We start from the raw sequence: 20,477 nt of genomic DNA, 5'->3' as shown, positions 1-20,477 counted from the left end.
GGTAAGTAGGGTGAGACTATACACCAGTAAGTCGAGAGCTCAGTCAGCCTGATGTGAACAGGGCCTAAAGAAAGGCCAATCTTACAATCAATCTTTTTGGCATTTTGTGGCTCACCAACTACATCTCTAACCTTCGTGTTAAAAATTCCAGGTAAGGTCATTTCTCTCTTTTGAAGGGATTTTTTTAATAGGAGTCTTGGGAACACCTTGTCTGGTTCCTCCCACGGACACACTCTGCCTCAGGGGGACGTACCAGGTGCTACCTGCCCAGACAACACAGATCCACCCACCATGAGAACCCTCGGGATTTTATAGACACGGATCCTGTAAACTTCACAGTCTGCAGATGACCTGAAAAAATATATAGAATGTTGTGGAATTATGTCTGTTCATGTTGATTTATATAGATTAGGCATTTAGCATTCATTTCAATGTCTATTTTTCTGGTGTTTGTAACAGATTAAGTAATATTTTCTTGGCTCATCTACTGAAAAAACACAACACAACTCAAATTGTCTCCGAGGTGATAGAGGGGACAGAGGAACAGGAAAGAATGAGGTCTTTACAACTGCGAGTTTAGAGGTAAGAAGGAAACCTGCTGCGACCAGAGGTCCCACTCTCTCAAGCTGCAGCCCTGAGCTCCCCAGGGGAGCGCATCATTAGGGCCCATATAAACTTTTGAAGTTGTGCGTCCTGGAAAACACAAGGCATGTAAGGCAATAATTTATGGCTTTAAATGCAAACATGAAAAGTGAAAGAGTGTATGACCCTTGACACTGAGACGACTACTTCTGAGTTGTTACGTCTTCTGTTTTTCTCGCTTGGATGGATACCTGCCAGCCATAACCTTGGCCACTTTAAGACTCAGTAAGAAAGAAAACTAAAGGACTTCTTTGAAGTTTTTATTTTTTTAACTTCAGTCAGAAACCCCTTACCAGCGATCCAATGCAGCCGAGTAAAACCGCAAATTAATTATGACATTTAAATTGAATAGGAAAGAAATTCTTTTGAGGTTTGTCATTACAGCGAATATTGTAACCATCAATAAAATAAATGTGAGTCAGTCTGAGATCTGTGACACGCACAGTGCAAGTCTATTTAAGCACAAGATGTTTCTTGGACAAGACAGAAGGGTTGTAACAAGAGTGAGTCTGCAAGAGTGAGGGAGCATGCAAATGTTCTTAAAGTACTTATGATTTCAGTGTTCCAAGAGTTTATAGCTCCCTCTCATGTCTGGTGGTTGAGTGACAGTAAGAGGCAGGCAGAGGGTGTTTCTTCATTGCATATCAGCCAGGGACAGCTGACTGGTTGGAATTTAATTGCTCTCAAGTGAGGTCAGCAGGAGGCATTTATCTAAGCGGAGTGCACAACGACAGTGGACGATGCACAGAGTCAGTCTGCCAGAATCCGAGAAACATCCATGGGAATTCACAGAAGCTCCCAGTTCGTGCTTAACTTTACTGCATCACTGGGTCTGGTTTACCACTGAGACTGCAGCTTTAGATCTAAAAAGTCTTCAAATTGAAACTCTTGCTGAAAGGGAGCGCACCTCTGCCAACTCCTGTCACCACTCAGAGCACATGTAAGTCATTACAATACAGATTTGTTTGTTACAATTAAAACTATATATTTTGCTTGTTTCAAATTATGTATGTATGTACAGGAATTATAGACAGCACCAGTGAGGCGATATTTCACGCTCTGGATCCATGAGAGGGAGATATATATCTGTCAGCGTACATCACCCAAATTTTGATTTACTGCTTGGAAATGTACAAAACATACTTGTGTAAACACAGAAAACCAGAAGCTATTTTGAAAGTTGATTGAAAATGTAAACTTGTAAGTATTAAAATGCATTGTTTCTTCAATACAGTGATATTCTGCACACTATTTCCTTAACTGGACTACAATGCCCCTTGAGGGACAAGAAGATGGAGCAGTAGATGTGCGTCGTCACTGAAGTTTAAAAGAGGGGCATCATCTCGCAATACAATCAGCCAACTTCTGCCAACCTGCTTCCTCTACAGCCACCCTGTCTCACCTCCCCGCCAGGAAACAGTGCTGCAGTAACAAAAACCAGCAGGTCACAAGTGAGGGGTCAGGAGATCCCTGAGCTGAGGAACGACGCACAGATCTCTATCTTGTATTTCAGTATGTTGTTCACTGATCCCCACTGCATTGTATTATAATGCGCAAATGGATGCTGACATGGAACCTTCAAAATCTGTTCCCGGGACTGTACCTGCATGCAATCTTTCTGTTTGGCAGTGTGTGTGTAGTCTACAGTGACTGCACCCCTGAACAACTTGCCGCCATCATGAACTGTTCCAAACACGAGCGCCACACCAGGAATTATGACTATATGGAGGGAGGAGATGTGCGCATACGACAACTGTTCAGCGGCACGCAGTGGTTCCTAACTATTGATGACGCCGGCAATATCAATGGTACTCAAGACTCTACCAACTGCTACAGTAAGCATCGCTCTTTTTGTGTAGACCGAAATTTTATTATAGGTCCCACTGTATATCTGAATTACAGGCATTTGCCAAAATTTATGTGAATCTGACTGCTGCGCACGTGGGACATGTTATTATACAGTTTGAGCCCCAGCGTAATTACTCTGTTAATAAGTCATGTGTCTCTGTTAGAGCAGCCAAAGTGACAGGTAAAATGCAGCAGGTGGGAGATTTGATGGGTTAAATTACAGCACAGGCTGTAATGAAGTAAACTGAAGGGTCTTGGAGACTTATGAATGTTAGGACCCTGTGACCTGAGACTCACACCGGCACAGATTCACATTTGTTCTGCCTGATTTACTCTCAGTACTCAGAGCGCCAGAATGAGTTATCAGGGAAAAGAGTGGGAGAGAATATTAGCAATGGAAAAATCAAATCTTACTTTGTAATGGATCTGTGGTTGGCTGCTGAGATCAAACACAGAGACAGCAACCACACTGTGTCCAACCCAAACTTATTCTTTTGTAAAATTAGAAGCCAAATATTTTAAAATAATGATTACCATCTAACTACTTAATGACACATTTTATTTGCTAGTCGTGATAAGTGCTGTTTGACACACATACTTGTTTGAATCGTTGCTCGGGGGCCAACATTTTCTCAAAGGTTGTCAGATAGTACGAGGAGTCTCTGTGTCACGGTGAGGATGTTTTAAGTAGTTATCATTTCCTCCTATCTGACAATGCCTCCGTGCCTGGAATGTTGGCTTGAAAGAGAGATGCCTCATGGAAAAGATGCTTGTGCAACAACTGGCAATGAAAGACTGAAAAACTGATACGCCCATATGCGGCTGACAGTCGCACGCTAAAAGCACACAAAGTTCTTTGATGAAAGCAGCATGGTGCAGATGTACATGGAATAAATCCGCGATTTATGTTTTTGATTGCAGCGAACAAGAAGTCCTTAAAAGCTGATTGCAAAAAGTCTTTTATTACAAAGACAGAAGGGAAAAATAGGAGACCAAAATGAGAAACGTTTGCTTTGTACCTCTAACACAAATATCGGGTCACTTCTAGCGAATTCATCTTTGTTTTTATGATTTATTATATTACATTGTAGTGTTTTGTTTTCTGTTACATCCAGGGTAGTAAAAGATAAAAATCATAATTTTTTTGTGGTTCAAGCAAAATGCGGCATTATTGATAAAAGGTATGTTAACCCTCACAGAAAGTCGGACAAACAACAAGCTGGAAATAAATAATTTCTAAACAGCAGGTGGAAAACAGGGACTTCTAGGAAAATAACCTAATAAAAGTAAAGACATATGTTTTGGCACAGTTCTCTGCTGAGTCAGAGCAATCGTAGCATAGTAGACTGGCTGCACCACACTCTACGGCCACCCTGCTAAATTCATTGTAATTTAGAATTAGAATTAGAAATGTTTTCTTCCCAAAAGATGGAAAATCGCTGTGTTACCGCAGCCAAAACATGACAAATACCTTAGGTCAGTAAACTCACGAGAAGAAAAGGCTCAATTTTTGGGATAAATAAAGCATTTCTAAATCGAATTTGATGAATGTCGAAGTAAAATACATATTACCTGATTAAATCCTGCAGTATTTTGCAGCAAAAACGAAAGCTAAATGGAATTAATTTGCTAAACTTGCAACTCTGTGAAACTACAAGGTGTTTAGTCTGAAGCTAACTCCACATTTAACAATATTCCGTGAAAGTTATGTCTGGAGCACATTTCGCAATGAATGTAAACACTGAGGTCCAACAGTGTTCAGAAAGTAGACTTAGGGATTATCCACAAAGTAGTTTACTTAGCCAGGGGCAGCGAGTGATGGCAAATCTGTTTCAACTGAGGACAGCTTGTGAGGCTTTTTGCATCAGAGCCAAAATGTTTACAATATGCGTGTAAAAATGTGATCCATCTTTCCACAGTACACCAAACGACTGGAGCTGTTACACGTTACATTACGGGATAATGCTCTCAGACGACAAGCACGCAGTTACATTGACAAATCCCACCAATATATGTGGATTAAACAAATGTTTGGCTGACTCGGAGTCTGTAAGCAGGTTTACAAATGAGGTTGTAGCTTTTATAGTGTTAAACCGAACTTTCGAGATTGCCTCTAAAATAAGTACAAGCCGGGGGGGAACCTAAAAGCGGGGTTAAATAAATATGAGTAAACAGTTAAAGGTCAGTAGTATTAAGTCAGATATCAAAAGCAAGAAAAGCACAAACAACATTCCAAGATTGGGAGATCCCATCTGTTTGTGATCTAGCAAACACTCAAATGTGGCATGCTCAGTGTCAGCCTAAAGAGCTTTAATAGACCTCTTCCCCCTTCTTTCCCCTCTGCCTATCAAATGAAAGAATTTCTAGAGTATGTAAAAAATCAACAAGGTTTTAAATTGCCTAAAAACATGAGCTCTGAAGCAGATTGCCGGTCTGTAAAAAGCACATTTCTCTATTTATTTTAGTTTTGCTGCCACTGCCACATCTCACCATCCACTATTTTTAAACAGAAACATCATATGTTTACAGCATGCAAAGGATTTTTCATGCATATGATGGCAATGTTTTTACCAAAGGTCAACGTTATGGATATTTGATTTATGAACTGATAATTGGTGCAGCCTGTTGACATGACATGACTTTTTTTTTAAGTTACATTTTACGTCCTACAAGATAACTAAACATCTACTTCACTTTACCCAATAATGTAATCATTTCAAATATTCACAAAAGATCTCGTGTTCTTTTGGTTTCTGGGCAAAGAAATTTGATGTTTACATCATTTGATTTTCTGTGTTTAAATTCTTTTAAAAAATCCATCCTTTCAACATGGCGCATTGGGAAGAATAAATGTGTTTACCCTCCCACAGATTTGAAAAGCAGGCTTTAAATGCTCTGTCTAAAGCACACGCAAGAAGGTAGTTTTCTCAGTCCCTAGGGCAGAGAGAGCCCTAATCTGTTTCCCATATGTGCTATGGCATAGGTTGTGGTTTGTGTTAAAGCCACCCAGGCCACTTAACAAAGCTTGGATAAAGTCAGAGAGACCACAGACTGATTAATCACAGGAACCTCCACCTCGTTTGCTAATGAAGATGTATGTGGAGCTGGAGCTAGAGTAAAGGCTGGATGATGACAGCGCCTTATCTCTTCTTTAACATGCCTCCTTTTTCTGACTGTCTGGCAGGTATCCTAGAAATCAGGACAGTGTCCGAGGGAGGCATACTGGCTATAAAAGGAATAAAAAGCCAGTATTATATTTCTATGAACAAAGCTGGACAGCTGCAAGGAAAGGTAATATTTTTCCACCGGGAGAAAAGTCATATGCTGTTGTCAGCTAATTCATAATCATGCAGAAATAAAACAAACAGTTCAGAGAGTTTACTTAATCATATTAATGGCTGGATGTGTTTCCATTACAGAGGATCTACAACGACAACTGCAACTTTAAGGAGGTTTTCCTAGAAAACTACTTCAATGCTTACTCCTCGGCCAAGTGGACAAAAAAAGAAATGTTCATAGCCCTGTCGCAAAAGGGAAAGCCCATGAGAGGGAAGAAGACCAGGAGGGAGCACATTGCATCTCATTTCATCCCTATGAAATGCAAGGCGGAGGAGAGGAGAGTAGACTGAAGAATCAAAGAACTTACCTGCAAAACATCTATGAATTCAGTCATGCTATATGTGCTAACAGACACTTGAATACACTCCACTCTCACTCCAGTTGCAGATGAGCCAGGACCTGTTTTACAAAATGTGGTCATTTTTAAAACAGAAAACAAAAAAGGTCAATTTGAGCACGCGAAACAGTTTTAATCGTCCTAAAAATTAGAAGTTGAAACAGGAATTCTGGAAATATCACGAAAGCTATTCTATATTATTGGTGTTTTGAATTGAATAACGATACTTCTTTATAAAAGTGTTTCTATATAATACAGTAAAATTATACAATACAATACAAATACAAATTATACGATGCAGTACAGTCCCGTATTGTATCTTGTTCAGAGATGAGCTACATTCAGCCAGGTGAGGACAATCGTATGATCACCAGAATAGTCCACAATAAGCTTGACCATGATGTGCTGAAGCAAGCAGGACTTGTTTTTCTTTCTTTCTTTCTTTTTCCCTCGTGGTGCTCAGACCACACAGAGCATCCATTTATCAACCATCCTGTAAAGAGAGCTGGAGGCATACATATTCATACTCACACCTAAAGCCAATTTAGAATCACCTATTAACCTTACACTTGTTCCTGCTTGGTTCTTTTTTTTGTTTTTTCCTTGGGAATGTCGGACGAAAACCAATCCAAAACATGCAAAGTCCACACAAAAAGGCTGCTACTGACTGGCAGGTTCCAACTGTAACCTTCTTGCTGTGATCGGGCAGTGCTAACCCTTCGAAAGTGAAGCGCACACAAACAGAGACGCAATAAATTGCAGTAGCATCATCGCTGAAATGTAAGCGCATGAGACAGTTACTTGTGGATGATCTGTTTTGTCCTTCCTGCACTGAAGACCAGACTCTGGCCAAATGCACTGTAGATGCTCGCCAACTCCCTCTGCCTTCGGGTGTGACTTTGAAATGCTCGAATATTCTGCTGCTGATGCTGCTAAAAGATACCCAAATTAAACCACAAAGTGAACACCATAATAAATGCATATGTTATGTAATCTCTTTCTATCAGAGTGAATAATCCTGTACACTAAAAGGTTATGATATTTATTTTTACAGATGTTATCTTTAGGTTACGGATCATTCCCATTTTACTAAGCATGAAAAAGACAAAAATACACCAGGAGATGTATTTATTTTCACCACACTCATCAAATAGTCGTAACTTTTAACTTCTAGGCCAGCTCTCTCTTCATGATATCACTGCAGTATCTCAGTACTAACTATATCACTACAGTACCTTGTTATTTATGGGTGTAAGTTATTTGTTTTCTTTACATAAAACATATGTTGTATGTTAAGGTGTCCTGTTTTCTTACAATGTAACCCACTTGGATCTTTTACTGTGCAACTGTGGAAATAAAGTATTGCAGACTGTATTCATGTTTTGTTTGTTTTGTTTTTGTCCACCAGGGGGAATAAATTGTCAAATAAATTCACGAAGTAAACTTTGGAAACAAAAAAAAAAAAGCAATGACCTACTTACATATTCAGAACAGAAACAGAGATACTTTACAGAAAGTTATCTTGCCTAATATTCTCTCTCTTGTCAGCACACCTTCTTTACATGTCATATCTATCTATTTATACTCCTGTGCAAAAGTCTCGACCCACCCTCATTTCTTTGTATTCTGCTAGGAAAATTGGAAACAGGTGCAGGGATTTATTGAAGTGCATGCAAACATGTGTAAATACAGTATATAAGGGAAAAAAGGTTTGTACAACTCTACGGAGCATGAATGTCAATATTTGGTATGACCACCTTTATTCTTCAACACACCCTGAACTCTCTTGGGTCTACTTTCCTGTCATTTCTTTAAGTAGTCTTCAGTAATAGTTAGTTAGGAATAGAAAGCTCTTCTTTGATGTTGGCTGCCTTTTGTTCTGTTCTCTGTCAAGATGATCCCACATTGCTTCAATAATGTTGAGGTTCGGGCTCTGGGGAGGTCAATCCATGACTGATAGTGTCTTTTTCTATCCAGGTGCTTTTACTGCAACTGCAATGTGTTATTGATCATTGTCATGATGAAAAATAATGACAATCAAACACTGTCCAAGTGGTATTACATGGTGGGTCAAACTTTGACAGCATTTTTCTGCATTTGTAGTTTCATTAGTTTTGGCAAGACCCCCAACACCATGACAGAGCCTCCACTGTGTTTTACAGGTGGCTGTAGACATATTAATGATCACTCTATCCGACCTGATGCCACTGATTTTGTGTCCAGTTCTTGTGTAATTTAGCAAAACTCAGCCTTTTCTCCCTTTTTCACTTCCTTAAGAATGGCTTCTTGACAGCCATCCCTCCACTGAGACCATTTCTGATCAGCCTTCAGTGAACAGTAGATGGATCAGATGAAAAGTCATGTTTCTTATGAACATGACTTTCATATACAGTCCATCTGCTGTAGATAGTTTTTTTTAGATTCGATTCGATTCGATTAGGTTTTTTTGGTGGGGGGTCCTGCCACTTCTTTTTTGTCCAACACTTGCCCTTTTTTCTTAAATTTATTCGAGTTAACCCTAACTTCACCATTTTATTTTACTGGACTAACCCACACTCTTTTATTCACTTTAGTTTGATACATTTTGAAAATTAACCATCTCAGGCACACCATACCAAGATATGGCATGTTCTCAACTAATAGCTCTTTGGGAACCACATTGTTACTACAAAAAATAATGTTTCATGAATGACAGACTGCTCATAACAAAGAACCTAAAGATATAAAAGATAAAGATTAAAACAGGTTCTTTGCTAAGTTTTCTAAGAAATGTTGACATCATACTGGTTTTACCTTTGGGTTACATGTCTTACATGCATTTTTAAGCTTGAATGATTCTCAGGGCAACATTAAGTGACTGAACAAAGAAAGAATTGAGGACTGGACTGAAAATGAGTCAAAAAGCACATATGTATGCTTTCACTCTCAACTCTTAAATATGTGTTACTCATGCATGACTTGGCCTTGTTTTAATTACTGATAAAACTGTAGAAAATGCATTTTGCTGTTAGTTTGAGCTTAAATGACTTTGGGGATTGTTCTAATCTATTCTTACTGTAAACAGCACAATCCTGAAAGAACACATTGCACAAGAAGCACTCAGTTTCAGACTCTAATATTTCTATAGTACCCTGGGGATATTAAGTGGCATAATAAAATGTGTTGATATATTTAAGTAAGTAGATTAAAGACACACTGCAAGAGAACATTTTGAATGTCCTTGGACAATACTTGATACACAATATAACATCAGTTAACCTGATAAGGGAGGTTAAGATATAACAGAACTATTAATTTACAATAGCAGATTTTTTAAAAATACATTAATGTTGTCAGATTGTTTAGGTAATTGCCTCTGGTTTTCTGCTGTATTATGAAAAAGTGGAGTCTTCCCAGTTGGGAAAAATATTGCAGACATATTGGCAAGGTGCCTACACCACACGTTCATGCATACACTCATATGAGCACATGTGTGCAGGCGCACAGACAGACATCAGCATATTGAGTTTTAACTTTTTCCTGGGTTCACATCTGGCTTGGAAAACCCTTGTCAGATAAAGACAGTCAAAATGAGAGTGCAACCCTGTAAAAAACGTTTGACCCAAACAACATCTGAGCAAGGTGAAGGCTTCTGCCAAGTCACGCAAAGTTAGTCTTAGCAGATAATTTGTAACATACTCAAAATGTAAACACATTTCAGACTCAAGGCTGCGTATTCCCAGCAGGATGAGGGGAAGCCAAAGCCAACGAGAAAGAGAGAAGATTGTCACAGACGTGAAGCTGCAGACGTCCAAGAAAAAAGATGCAACACAGGCACATCGGACATAAATTGTTACAGCTTACACAGTGCTCCAAGGCTCTTTATTTCTGAAATCAAAAATCACTGAAATTCTGATTGCAAAACCAAGTGAACTCTTGCCAGTAAGGCACATAAGGACAAAGTCACTTCCCATTAAAAAAAACAGTGCCCTGTAATAATATTACCATCACTATTAATACTAATATAAATATCATGTGTGCAAATAAATTGACATTCAGCCGACAATGTTGTCCATCAATACTGTTCAATCATCCCCAGTCGTGATAACTTACAGTCAAATTAAAAACTTAAATCTGAAATTAAAGTTCTATATATTACCAGATAATAACAGTAGTTCTGAAACAGAGAACAGGTAAACAATTAGCTGCAATTACTGTTGTTGTCTACTTTTTTACATTCTTCATTGTTGTTGATGGGTTTTTTTGCTCAAAAAGGTAGTTCCCGGGATGATTACTAATTCAAGTCAGCAGCATTTTCGTGAAAGTGAATGCACAGAAAGCCACATGTGCACCACATTACAAGCACCATATGCAGACAATTGCAGTGTCTGACGCTCACTTTGAACAGCGCAATAGAGAAAGGAAGAAAAGGGGGAAAGTTACTAATTTGAGTGAAGAGTAACAGGGAGAGACATTAGAGAGTCTCGCACAAAGTGGAGCGGTGGACTTGGGGCTGCGGGAGAAAGGGGAGGCCCTGAAGGAGGGGGAGAGGGAACACTCGGTTGAACTTGATACATCTCAGGGCTGTAAAACTTTATTTCCCTGGAGGAAATCTGTTGTTATGCAACCTGGGGAATTCTGTATTTGCAGCTCTTTGCACGGAATCCCCAGACCACCAGATTATTGTGAAACAAGATCAGGACCTCCAGCAACTCGCTGCAGCATCACACTTTTACTGAGAAGTAAATTAAATCAGTGCCAAATGAGAACAGGCAGTGATTACAATCTAAATTAGTATTGACATACCAAGGAGTAATTCACTGGGTCAGTACCATGTAACTGAAGTAAAAAGCGCCACTGGCTTTCAGACTATGGTGCACTACACGAACACCACCAAACAAAACAATATACTAAAATGCAAAAATCATCACTATGCTGGGAAATATTTCTAATTAATCCCCTCAGTAAATATGCAGTCATAAGTTTGCATCCACTCATCATAAGCATGAATGTCAAGGTAATTCTGTCTATCAATCTATCAGTCGATCTATCTATAGGCAAGACAGATATTGTGGTATGCTTTGGATCATGAGCTGTTTCCCTCCCTCTCCATTCTTGTTTCATCCCATCATGATGATAACTAATAAAAGTTCATCTTGGTTTCATCTGTCCAAAGATTTTTCCCAGAACTGCGCCGGCTCTTTTAGATGTTGCGGTCATGGTAGAGGGAGCGAGACAGAGCGAGGGACAGAGATCGAACTCGACATTCATAAACAGACTTCATTCACTACACACTGGGGACACTGGGAAGGACACACAGAGGTGAGACTAAGACAGACACGAAAGGGAATGAAATTAAACAAGAACCAAAAAGTAGAAACACAAGTAACAAAACTCAGAGACTATCAAAAGTGAATATTAAAATCTCAATATTCCCAAAGAAAGAACAGCAAGCCTAAACAAACTCAAAAACCCGGGTCAAAGACTCAGGACCATGACAGTATTCTTGCAAAATCTAATCTGGCCTTCATGTCCTTGAGGTTAATTAGTGGTTTGCACCTAGTTGTAAATCATCTGTATTTACATTAATGAAAACCTGTCTTGACTGTAGGCCTATACACCTGGATACACCTAGCTCCCCAAGTAGTCTTCATTCAGTTAGATGTTGTGACAGAGTTTTTCTTAACCAAGGAACAAATTCTGCATTCTTTGGTGCATTCCTTCTTTTTAAGATTGCACCAGATTGTTGATTTGGCCACTCCTAAACTTTGCTTTTTTGTATATTTAGCCACCATCGCTTTCATAAACATTCATTTGACGTCATATTGAGAGTTCCAGTTAAAAGCTACTAAAAGCAACTTCAACACTTGGACTCAACCCCAAACATTTTCTCTGTGTAAACTGCCATGAAAGGGGGAGGGATGAGGCTTCTAAACAGCTTATCATTCTGCTGTCCAATTACTTTTGAGACTCTGAAAATGGAGGGTAGGTGGTGTATAAAAATCTGTAATTTTTACACAGTTAATACAAATGTTTTAGTCAAACCCCTTGAATTGAAGCTGACAGTCGACACTTCAATCACAGCTTGATTATTTGGTTTAAAATGGTGGTGTACAGGGGCAAAACTTATGCAGTTCCTTATATCGTAATTCATGAGTTATTTATTAAGCTTCTGTGTTAACATCAGCAGCTATAATAAATTATTGTTTATTGTTGTTACTATTTTTGTTACACAGAATATGTACACTATGCAAGGGTCAGGCAGCTGTAGTTGTAGTTCAGGATGTCAGGCAGGTCTAATTATCAGAAGGTTGGTGGTTCAATTCCTGGCTTCTCCAGTTTGCATGCCAAATACCCTTGGGCAAGATACTAACTCCAAGTTCAACTCTGATGAAATAATCTCAGTATGAGCATGTGTAAATGTTAGATAGAAACCACATATGTATACAAAACGTACTTGTATGAAAGGGTGAATGAGGCAAGCTGGATAAAGTCCTTTGAGTGCTCAGGTAGAGCTGAAAAGTACAAAGATCCAGTCTATTTACCAAAATATTACCATATTATTGTGTGTTTACAACTCCAAATCCTTACATCCACAGATCAAACCCAAGTATTTACAATGACACCTACACAAACAGAGATATTTACTAAAAGTCAAATATCTTTTTCTACTTTATATATCAGGAAAATCCCTATCTTTATTTCTGTTTTTGAATTGCTTCATGTTTGGACACTGCTTCATCTCCCCCCCTCAACATGTTCCAGATTTTGACTCGTAAACACTAAAAAATTTTCTGGTAGTACACACATTAATAGTTTTGAAGTTGCTAAAACCCCTTAAATTATGTTCTCTACAGAAAACATACTTTGAATATTTCCTGGTAGTAAATTATTTTTTGCTCCAAGCAAAATGTGTGCTTTCTGGAATTTGTAATTATTGCCACAGACCAGATTCATATGAATAAGCAGAGTCTCTAAGGATTTTTCTTTAAGGTTATTTTAATATATTATTTTAAATATTTTTGAGAACTATACATGATCATAAACTGTGTTTTATTTTAAGAAAAATAAATAAATAAATAAATCTCTTTTTTCTTTCTAACGTTTACCGAAATACATAAGAGCGAGAGTTGACGTTCATTATGCTGCTAGTATGAGTAACTACTTCGAGTTAACCCTAACTTCGTAATTTTATTTCACTGGACTAAAGTACACTCTTTTATTCACTTTACTTTGATACATTTTGCAAATTAACCATCTATGGGTTCATAAATCGGCTGCCATAACACCCTCAAAGGGCATCTTTGAGGAGTGTGTCTACTGCCTACGAGGTAGCACCGACCGAGTAGCACATTCGGTGCTTAGCGACAGGTAACTACCCTGCATTTCCTTCACACGGAGCTGTGCTTCCGGCGTAGAAGAAGACGCTCATCCCGTTGTGCACTTCATTGGTAGGCACTTTTGTAATAGGGCTCCTTTATGTAGTTAAGCTAGTGAACTCAGTTGAGCTAACAGTGCACCAGCATCTGTCTTCGTTTGATCTTCGCTCCTCTATCTAGACTTTTTGACTTGTGTGTGTTAACGGTAGCAGCGGGGGCTGCGGATGCTGAGGAAACGTGACGCTTGCTAACAGAAGCTAGCTCCACTATGTTGAAGCATGGGCAGTGTAAAATACTGACTCTTTTATACTGTCTTGGGGTTCAAAGAAAAGTAACTGCAAGCTGCAGATGTACGGTTTCTGCTCTCTCACATCTCACTGCGCTAAAGAGAAGTTAAAGAGAGCAACGTTTCATGTTGTTTATCCATGTGCTAATTACTAATCTGTATTTAGCACACACGCTACACTCGGACACCAGCGTTTCCTCATTAGCTGATCATGTTTATCAGAAATTCAACAGTATGTACATACAATCACTGGCCCCTTGATTAGGCACACCTTGCTAGTTTAATCTTCAGAGGTGCGTTAATTCTTCGTGTCACTGATTCATCAAGGTGATGTAACTTTTGATTCACAGTTGCTACAGATTGGCCAGCTTGCCAAGAATATATTCCCCACACAATTACACGAATAACAGTACTGTTAATATAATGCATGATGGATCCATGCTCTCATGCTGTTTTTGCCAAATTGTGACCCTACCATTTGAAAATTGAGACTCAGACCAGGCAACATTTTTCCAATCTTCTGTTTTACCAGTTGTTGCCTCAGTCTCCTGTTCTTAGCAGACAGGAGCAGCACCTGTGGTCTTTTGCTACTGTAGTCATCTGATTCAAGGTTTAACATGTTTCTTCAGAGATGTTCTCTGCATTCCTTGGTTGTAACGAGTGCTTGATGAATTACTCTTGCCTTGCGATCAGATTGAAGCAATCTGGCCATTCTCCTCTGACCTCTGGCAGCAACAAGACATTTTCACCTACAGAACTGACACTTTTCTTCCTATTGTCTTTAAATCCCAGTAGCTCAGAGCAGCCCATCTGGCATCAACAGCCATGCCTTATTCAAAGGCACTTAAATCGCCTTTCTTCCTCTTTCTTTCTTTTTTCTTTCTTTCTTTTTTTTTTAACTTTCTATGTATCATTTTCATTATAACAACAGACAGTCCAGAACAGCAAACAAAACCATGGGGCTCACCAGTGCGTGTTAGTGCTGGGCGATATATCGAGTTTTTTAAAAATATCGATATATTTTCATACGAGATATAAGATGTGACAATATCGTTTATATCGATATAGTCTATGTTACGTTATAACTATACTTGTGGAGCCGTAAGTTTGCCTCTCTTCCGTCCATTTTTGTCTCTACGCTGCGTTACTGGGCCTTGTCTCTCCTTCAGTGAACAACTCCCCCTCCTCCCCCAAAGCTTCACCTGCAGACAACGACAAGATGAACACGGCAAATCTCCGTGTTACTGTGGATTGCCCCATGCTTGGGGCTGGACGGCGTCAATGTGTTAGAGAGCTAACCGCGCTAATGAGCTAACCACGCTAACGAGCTAACCACGCTAACGCCATGCACGGCCTGAAATCCTTTCATTCTCTCAAAAGTTGACCGCGCGCATTATGTATGAATTCTGGTTGTGCTTGATGACCGCGAACAGTTTTTCATGTGCTAGACGGCGCACAGCAATCTGTCAAAAAATGTTTCAGTACGACTTTGGTGAGCTACGGAGCTGCACCGCTTGATAGATTGTCGGAGCATTACGGCTACCGTAGTGGAGCCTCGCGGAGTGATACGTACTGTGCTTCAACGTAATATTACCGTATTGTGTGTGTATAAGGACCATAAATGGCACCTGTGCAGAGACACGGTTAAGAGGATTTCAAATTGCAGGCTGTCAGTCATGCAGTAGAACTTGGGAGCAGCTGTGAAATCTGTCTCTTTGTTATTATGCTCAGCATCTTTTAGTTTACATTTTGACTGCACAATTGTGAGCTTTTTGTTATGCACAAAAACAACATTGTGTTCTTTTATTTATGGAGCATTATTATTTAATAAACGCTGATAATTTATTAGAGTAAATTCTTCATGTACATCTACGCTGTATGTTAATAAAAGTGCCTGTGTGACATCTAGGACACAGCTTTGACTAAACTCTCTTTTTGTTCTTACCTTATGGCTTAAAGAAAATAAATATCGAGATATATATCGTATATCGCCATCCAGCTAAAAAATATCGAGATATGAATTTTGGGTCATATCGCCCAGCTCTAGTGCGTGTCATGATTTGTAAAGTATATATCATAAGTAATTCTTATCCTCAGTAGATCCTTAAAGATCCTTAAAGATAGGAAGTCAATTTTTTCCCCCATTTATTCAGGAGAAGTTTTCTTACACCTTGGGGTATTTTATATCCAAGTAATTTAGACACTTCAGTGTAAATCTGATCCCAAAATGGCTTTATTTTATTACATGTCTAAAAGTTATGGGTGTGATTGGCACACAGATGAAAAAATGAACTAAGGATTTCCAGCCAAATATTCTCTAATTTTTGGAGCACCTCGAGATGTGCTGTGCTTTCAGCATTGAGTGCCAACCCTCTTGCGAAATTTCTATGTTCAGTTCTTCTTCCCATTTATTTTTAATGCAGTTAGTATCCCACTTGATTAGTTGTCTTAGGCTCTGATATAGCTTAGAGATCATTTTTATGGGTTTTTTCTTGTAGGCTTCAGTTAAAATATGTATCAAAGTATTTTCTCCTTTATTTTTCTTAAATAGTAATCTCTTACCTATAGATATATAAAAAAAGTCTTGCTGATCTAGATTAAATCCCTCTCGTAGTTTTGAGAAGTTTTTAAATTGGCCTTTGTGTATTCATGTGGGATAGTGCTGTTATACCCTTGTTTGCCCGTTGTTTAAAACCTTCTTCCCTAATTTTTGGTTTCTCCTTCTTTCTTCAGCATGTCTACTATCCTAAAGGGATTACGTTACTGCAATGTGATTGACTAATTAGATATTTGCATTAACAAGATTTATGATTTTCTGTTTTCTAAGAACTTCTCTCTCAGTGACTCAGCTCATAATGTGACATTTGGGAATTTGACGCGTTCATATTTGAACCAGAAATGGGTAATGTCATGTAATGTGATCTTATTCAGTTACCAGAATTGCAAAACTAACATGATGATCTTTCCACTGTTATTCATATATACCAGTTTCTAATCTGGCCTATGTAAAATCACAAGAATCTGCAATAAAATAGTTAAATGAAACACAAAACATTATTTTTAAAAGATTTGGTCATTCCAGGAGTTACAATGCTCTAAAAATGCACCTGAAGACAGTCAAAATTATGACATTCTTTTTACTAAAGCGAGTATTCAACTAAAGGCTTACTTTACTGGGCAACTCACATGAGAGTTAAGGTACATAATGGTGTAGGTTCTGTGTCACTGTAGCTGTTTAATGTAATTTTTATAATGAAAAGCATTCAAGCTGCACCGTACTATCACAGCAACAAATTTTCTAATCTAATCATTGCCAGTCACGCACAATTAATGAACTCTTAGCTCCATAACTAGCTTTTTCCATGTTATTGTGTCCTATGAGTTTAAGTCTTTGTAAATGTTGGATTATTTATGTCTGCTAATATTGGCATTATTTGCTCTGTTATTCTTCATCAGCTATGAGTGTACTTGTGCTCCAAGACAAGTCTGTCAACAGAGCAAAAATGAGCGGCCTGGATAAGGACCAGCGTCATCATCCCAGTTGCCGGGAAAAAACACTGGCCTCTGATTCATCCGACTCCCGTGAGCTTCCCAGTCAGCAGCTCCAAGGGCTCAAATTGGCATCACATGCAGTGCTGGAGGAAGCACAGCAAAGGGGCAGGTTAAAGTGCTCTAAATGTGGAGGCTCGAGGATGTTCTTCTGCTACACATGCTGCTCCTTAGTGGGCATGAGCCTGCAAGATGTCCCCACAGTAAAGGTTTGTAGGAGGTTAGGACTCACCTGCTTTGTCTTTTAACAGAGACCTTCACCATTGTCTTAATTAGTTGCAAAATGCCTTTTTTTATTATTTAAAGTTACATTTTTTGACATGATGCTGCTGAAATCCAACTCTCCCCTCGACCTGACTGTACACACTGTGTGTTACACTCAGCTTCCTGTGAAGATAGACATCATCAAGCATCCCAACGAGACAGATGGCAAGAGCACTGCCATCCACGCCAAGATTCTTGCACCCAGTGACGTCACAATATATACTTACCCCTGCATACCTGAGTACCAAAAAGATAAGGTTAGTTCTTCTTTATCCTTGTAGTTGTGGTTTTTATCCTAAAAGAATGGAGTTCATTTAACTGTAAAACATGCTGTCTGCCTTGTACCTTGTGTGGCTTCAGCTAACGATTACGTTTATGATTGATTCATCTGGAAATTACTTCCCAGAAAACTTTTTTGTATCTTCACTTGTCTTGTTTTCACTACTCAGTCAAATAACATATTCAGTTTTCTATGACACAACACAGAGAAAAGCATGTGGCATGTTTTGTTTGGAAACAGAGGTTAAATTGATCATCAAAAGTGATTTTCTCTCATTTACTAATCCATGAGTGTCAAACATATGGCCTGCAGGCCAGAACGGCGCGCCAAAAGATCCCATCAGGCCTGCTGGATGGCTTGTTGAGTGTATAATATAAAGAGCAGGGCGGCATATGTAGTTTTTGGACTTTTCAGTCTATTTAGTACCAAGAAGCCTTAAAAGCTTTGAGAACTAAAAGTCATCGTGCAAACTGTTATTTTCATCCAATCCAGAGGTTTGAATCACTGGAAGTTTAAAAACTTTCTTAGTGACAAAAACATTACACACAGCCCACCATAGCAAACTGAGGAAAGGTGATTGCGCAAAGGAGCTGTGCCCGTGTGTTTCACCGAGTTCACTATACAAAAGTCTTGAGTCACTCACCATTTATTATTTTTCTTCCAAGAAGAAAGTAAGGGTTTTTTGTTGTTATTGAGCAATAGTTCTTCAGGCTTTCTGAAGGTCGTTCAAAGTTTGTCTTTGGATTTTGGCTGCTTTTTCACTCAATTTTTTAGTCCAGTCTTTATACCTGACCATTTTGAGGGGAATGGGTTTTTTGGCTTGTTAAGCCACTCCCCTTTTTGTCTTTTTTGGTTCCCTTTCGGAATTTACTTTACACTAAAACAAATGGAAGTAGTTGAGAGCATTTATTATGCAGTTGCTTTTACTAGTTTTGAACTAATGTCTGATATCACGGACTTAGCATTTTCTTTGTCATCTATTAGTCTTTTTCTTTATTGTTGCTTAAATAATCCTCTTTACTGTGTTGCATCAACTCATTTCTATTTTAATGCAGGAATCTAATTTAACAGTGTGTTCTGAAACTGTTGCTCTCCACTAAAGTCAAATTGTAAATGCTTATCTTTTGCATTTTGTAGTCTTGTTTGTTCTTCTCTTGTCTGTTTGAATGTCTGGTGAAACATTTCTAAAAGATGTAGATTTATTTGCTGCAGCTTCATTCTTCAGTTCAAACCTCACAGCACTTATGCAATCAGATTGTTATTTCAGCTGAATGAGTTTCGTCCACAAGCCATACATTTGTATTGTTTTTCTTCTTGCCTTCTCATTTATTTAAATCAACTGATTTAGTGTTTTCACTTTTTCAACTTTATCCCTCACCTGTCAAACAGTTTACATCCTGTTTTCTGCTTCCTAAATTTAGCCTTTTATAAATCACCCCACTGTAAAAACATGTGTTCGAGACACATATTTTGTGCCCTAGCACAGTTTGCATGATGGCGTTCCTCTCCGTCTTCGCTCGCTCCAGGTGGTGTTGGTATTCCCTGGTCCGAGGGCCGTCTCAGTTCAAGACATGATGAAGTGTTTACATGACAGGTCACACGACTTCTCTGATGAACCGTGCAGAAAGAGGTTAAAGACTGAGCAAGTTCAAGGTTCCACGTGCACCTCCGAGAGCTCAGAGTCGGGGACGCCAGATGAAGCAAAAAGCTCTGTGTCAAAGGTGGATCCCCTCCAGAGGGTGGTCTTCATTGACAGCACATGGAACCAGACCAATAAGATCAGCACAGACGAGAGACTGCAAGGTAATCATGAAAGATTGCATTTGAGTGGGTTTCCAAAGAACTCTTGACTGCTGGTGATTATTCACCCACAATTGAATTTACCATGATCTCACGATGTTGTGACTGACGTGTTTCTCCCCCAGATTTGCTCCAGGTAGAGTTGAAGATGAGAAAAACGTGTTTCTGGCGTCATCAAAAGGGCAAGCCGGACAGTTATCTAGCTACTATCGAAGCCATATATTACTTTCTCATGGACTTCCACGAGCATTGCCTCGACGAGGAGTACAGCGGAGAATACGACAACCTTCTCTTCTTCTACTCCTACCTGCACTCGATTGTTAACAAAGCTAAAACCTCTGCGGGAAAATGCTGAGGTTTCCTGTGAGGACAGACCAAAAGACATCGAACTGTAGCTGAAGCGACGATATAAATGCAACATTCAGGTGCTCTGCCTTCCAACGACCCCAAAACATGCATCTCATTATGTGTCGATCATAATTTGCCTCTGGTTGTGGATGAAAACCTTAATGGTCGGCTCTCTGTTTGAAAACCTGTTCAGGGTCACAGTGGGGGATAGAATAAGAAGCTATTAAAATGGATGGATTCGTAATTTAAAGTCGTGGATAATGAACAGATCAAAATGAGTAACTTGGAATAACAGACAGTGAGATGGGGTTTTTATGTTTATCGATTCTGATTATGCAGAAAAATAATTTTTAGTTTTTGAACTCGAATGACTTTTTTTTTTTTTTTTTTTTTAAAATGCATGAATGGACAACAGTGTAGAGTATG

General features: G+C 39.0%; 2 protein-coding genes across 4 annotated transcripts; both read left to right on the top strand.

The window, feature by feature from the left end:
- Nucleotides 1-1,157: 1,157 nt before the first annotated feature.
- fgf7 (fibroblast growth factor 7) lies at nt 1,158-7,540 on the top strand. Its single transcript, XM_003456781.5, has 4 exons — nt 1,158-1,582; nt 1,877-2,477; nt 5,675-5,781; nt 5,910-7,540. Exons 2-4 carry the CDS (start codon nt 2,192-2,194, stop codon nt 6,117-6,119), a joined length of 603 nt encoding a protein of 200 aa, XP_003456829.1. The 5' UTR covers nt 1,158-1,582; nt 1,877-2,191; the 3' UTR covers nt 6,120-7,540.
- Nucleotides 7,541-13,343: 5,803 nt separating this feature from the next.
- dtwd1 (DTW domain containing 1) lies at nt 13,344-20,439 on the top strand. 3 transcript variants are annotated; one of them, XM_013265071.3, is made up of 5 exons: nt 13,344-13,516; nt 17,267-17,568; nt 17,743-17,880; nt 19,430-19,706; nt 19,829-20,439. In XM_013265071.3, the coding sequence occupies exons 2-5, from the start codon at nt 17,269-17,271 to the stop codon at nt 20,056-20,058; spliced, it is 945 nt and encodes a 314-aa protein (XP_013120525.1). In that variant the 5' UTR covers nt 13,344-13,516; nt 17,267-17,268; the 3' UTR covers nt 20,059-20,439. The 3 variants fall into 3 exon arrangements, with proteins under 3 accessions (XP_013120525.1, XP_003456828.2, XP_025760231.1); XM_003456780.5 differs by having other exon boundaries at nt 13,347-13,596; XM_025904446.1 differs by lacking the exon at nt 13,344-13,516 and adding an exon at nt 16,694-16,712.
- The last annotated feature ends 38 nt before the right edge of the window (nt 20,440-20,477 follow it).

Source organism: Oreochromis niloticus, linkage group LG1, assembly GCF_001858045.2.
Source record: "Oreochromis niloticus isolate F11D_XX linkage group LG1, O_niloticus_UMD_NMBU, whole genome shotgun sequence".
In the NCBI taxonomy this organism is placed as follows: domain Eukaryota; kingdom Metazoa; phylum Chordata; class Actinopteri; order Cichliformes; family Cichlidae; genus Oreochromis; species Oreochromis niloticus.
The sequence above is the reverse complement of the archived record's forward strand: the minus strand, read 5'-3'. Positions and strand labels throughout refer to the sequence as shown.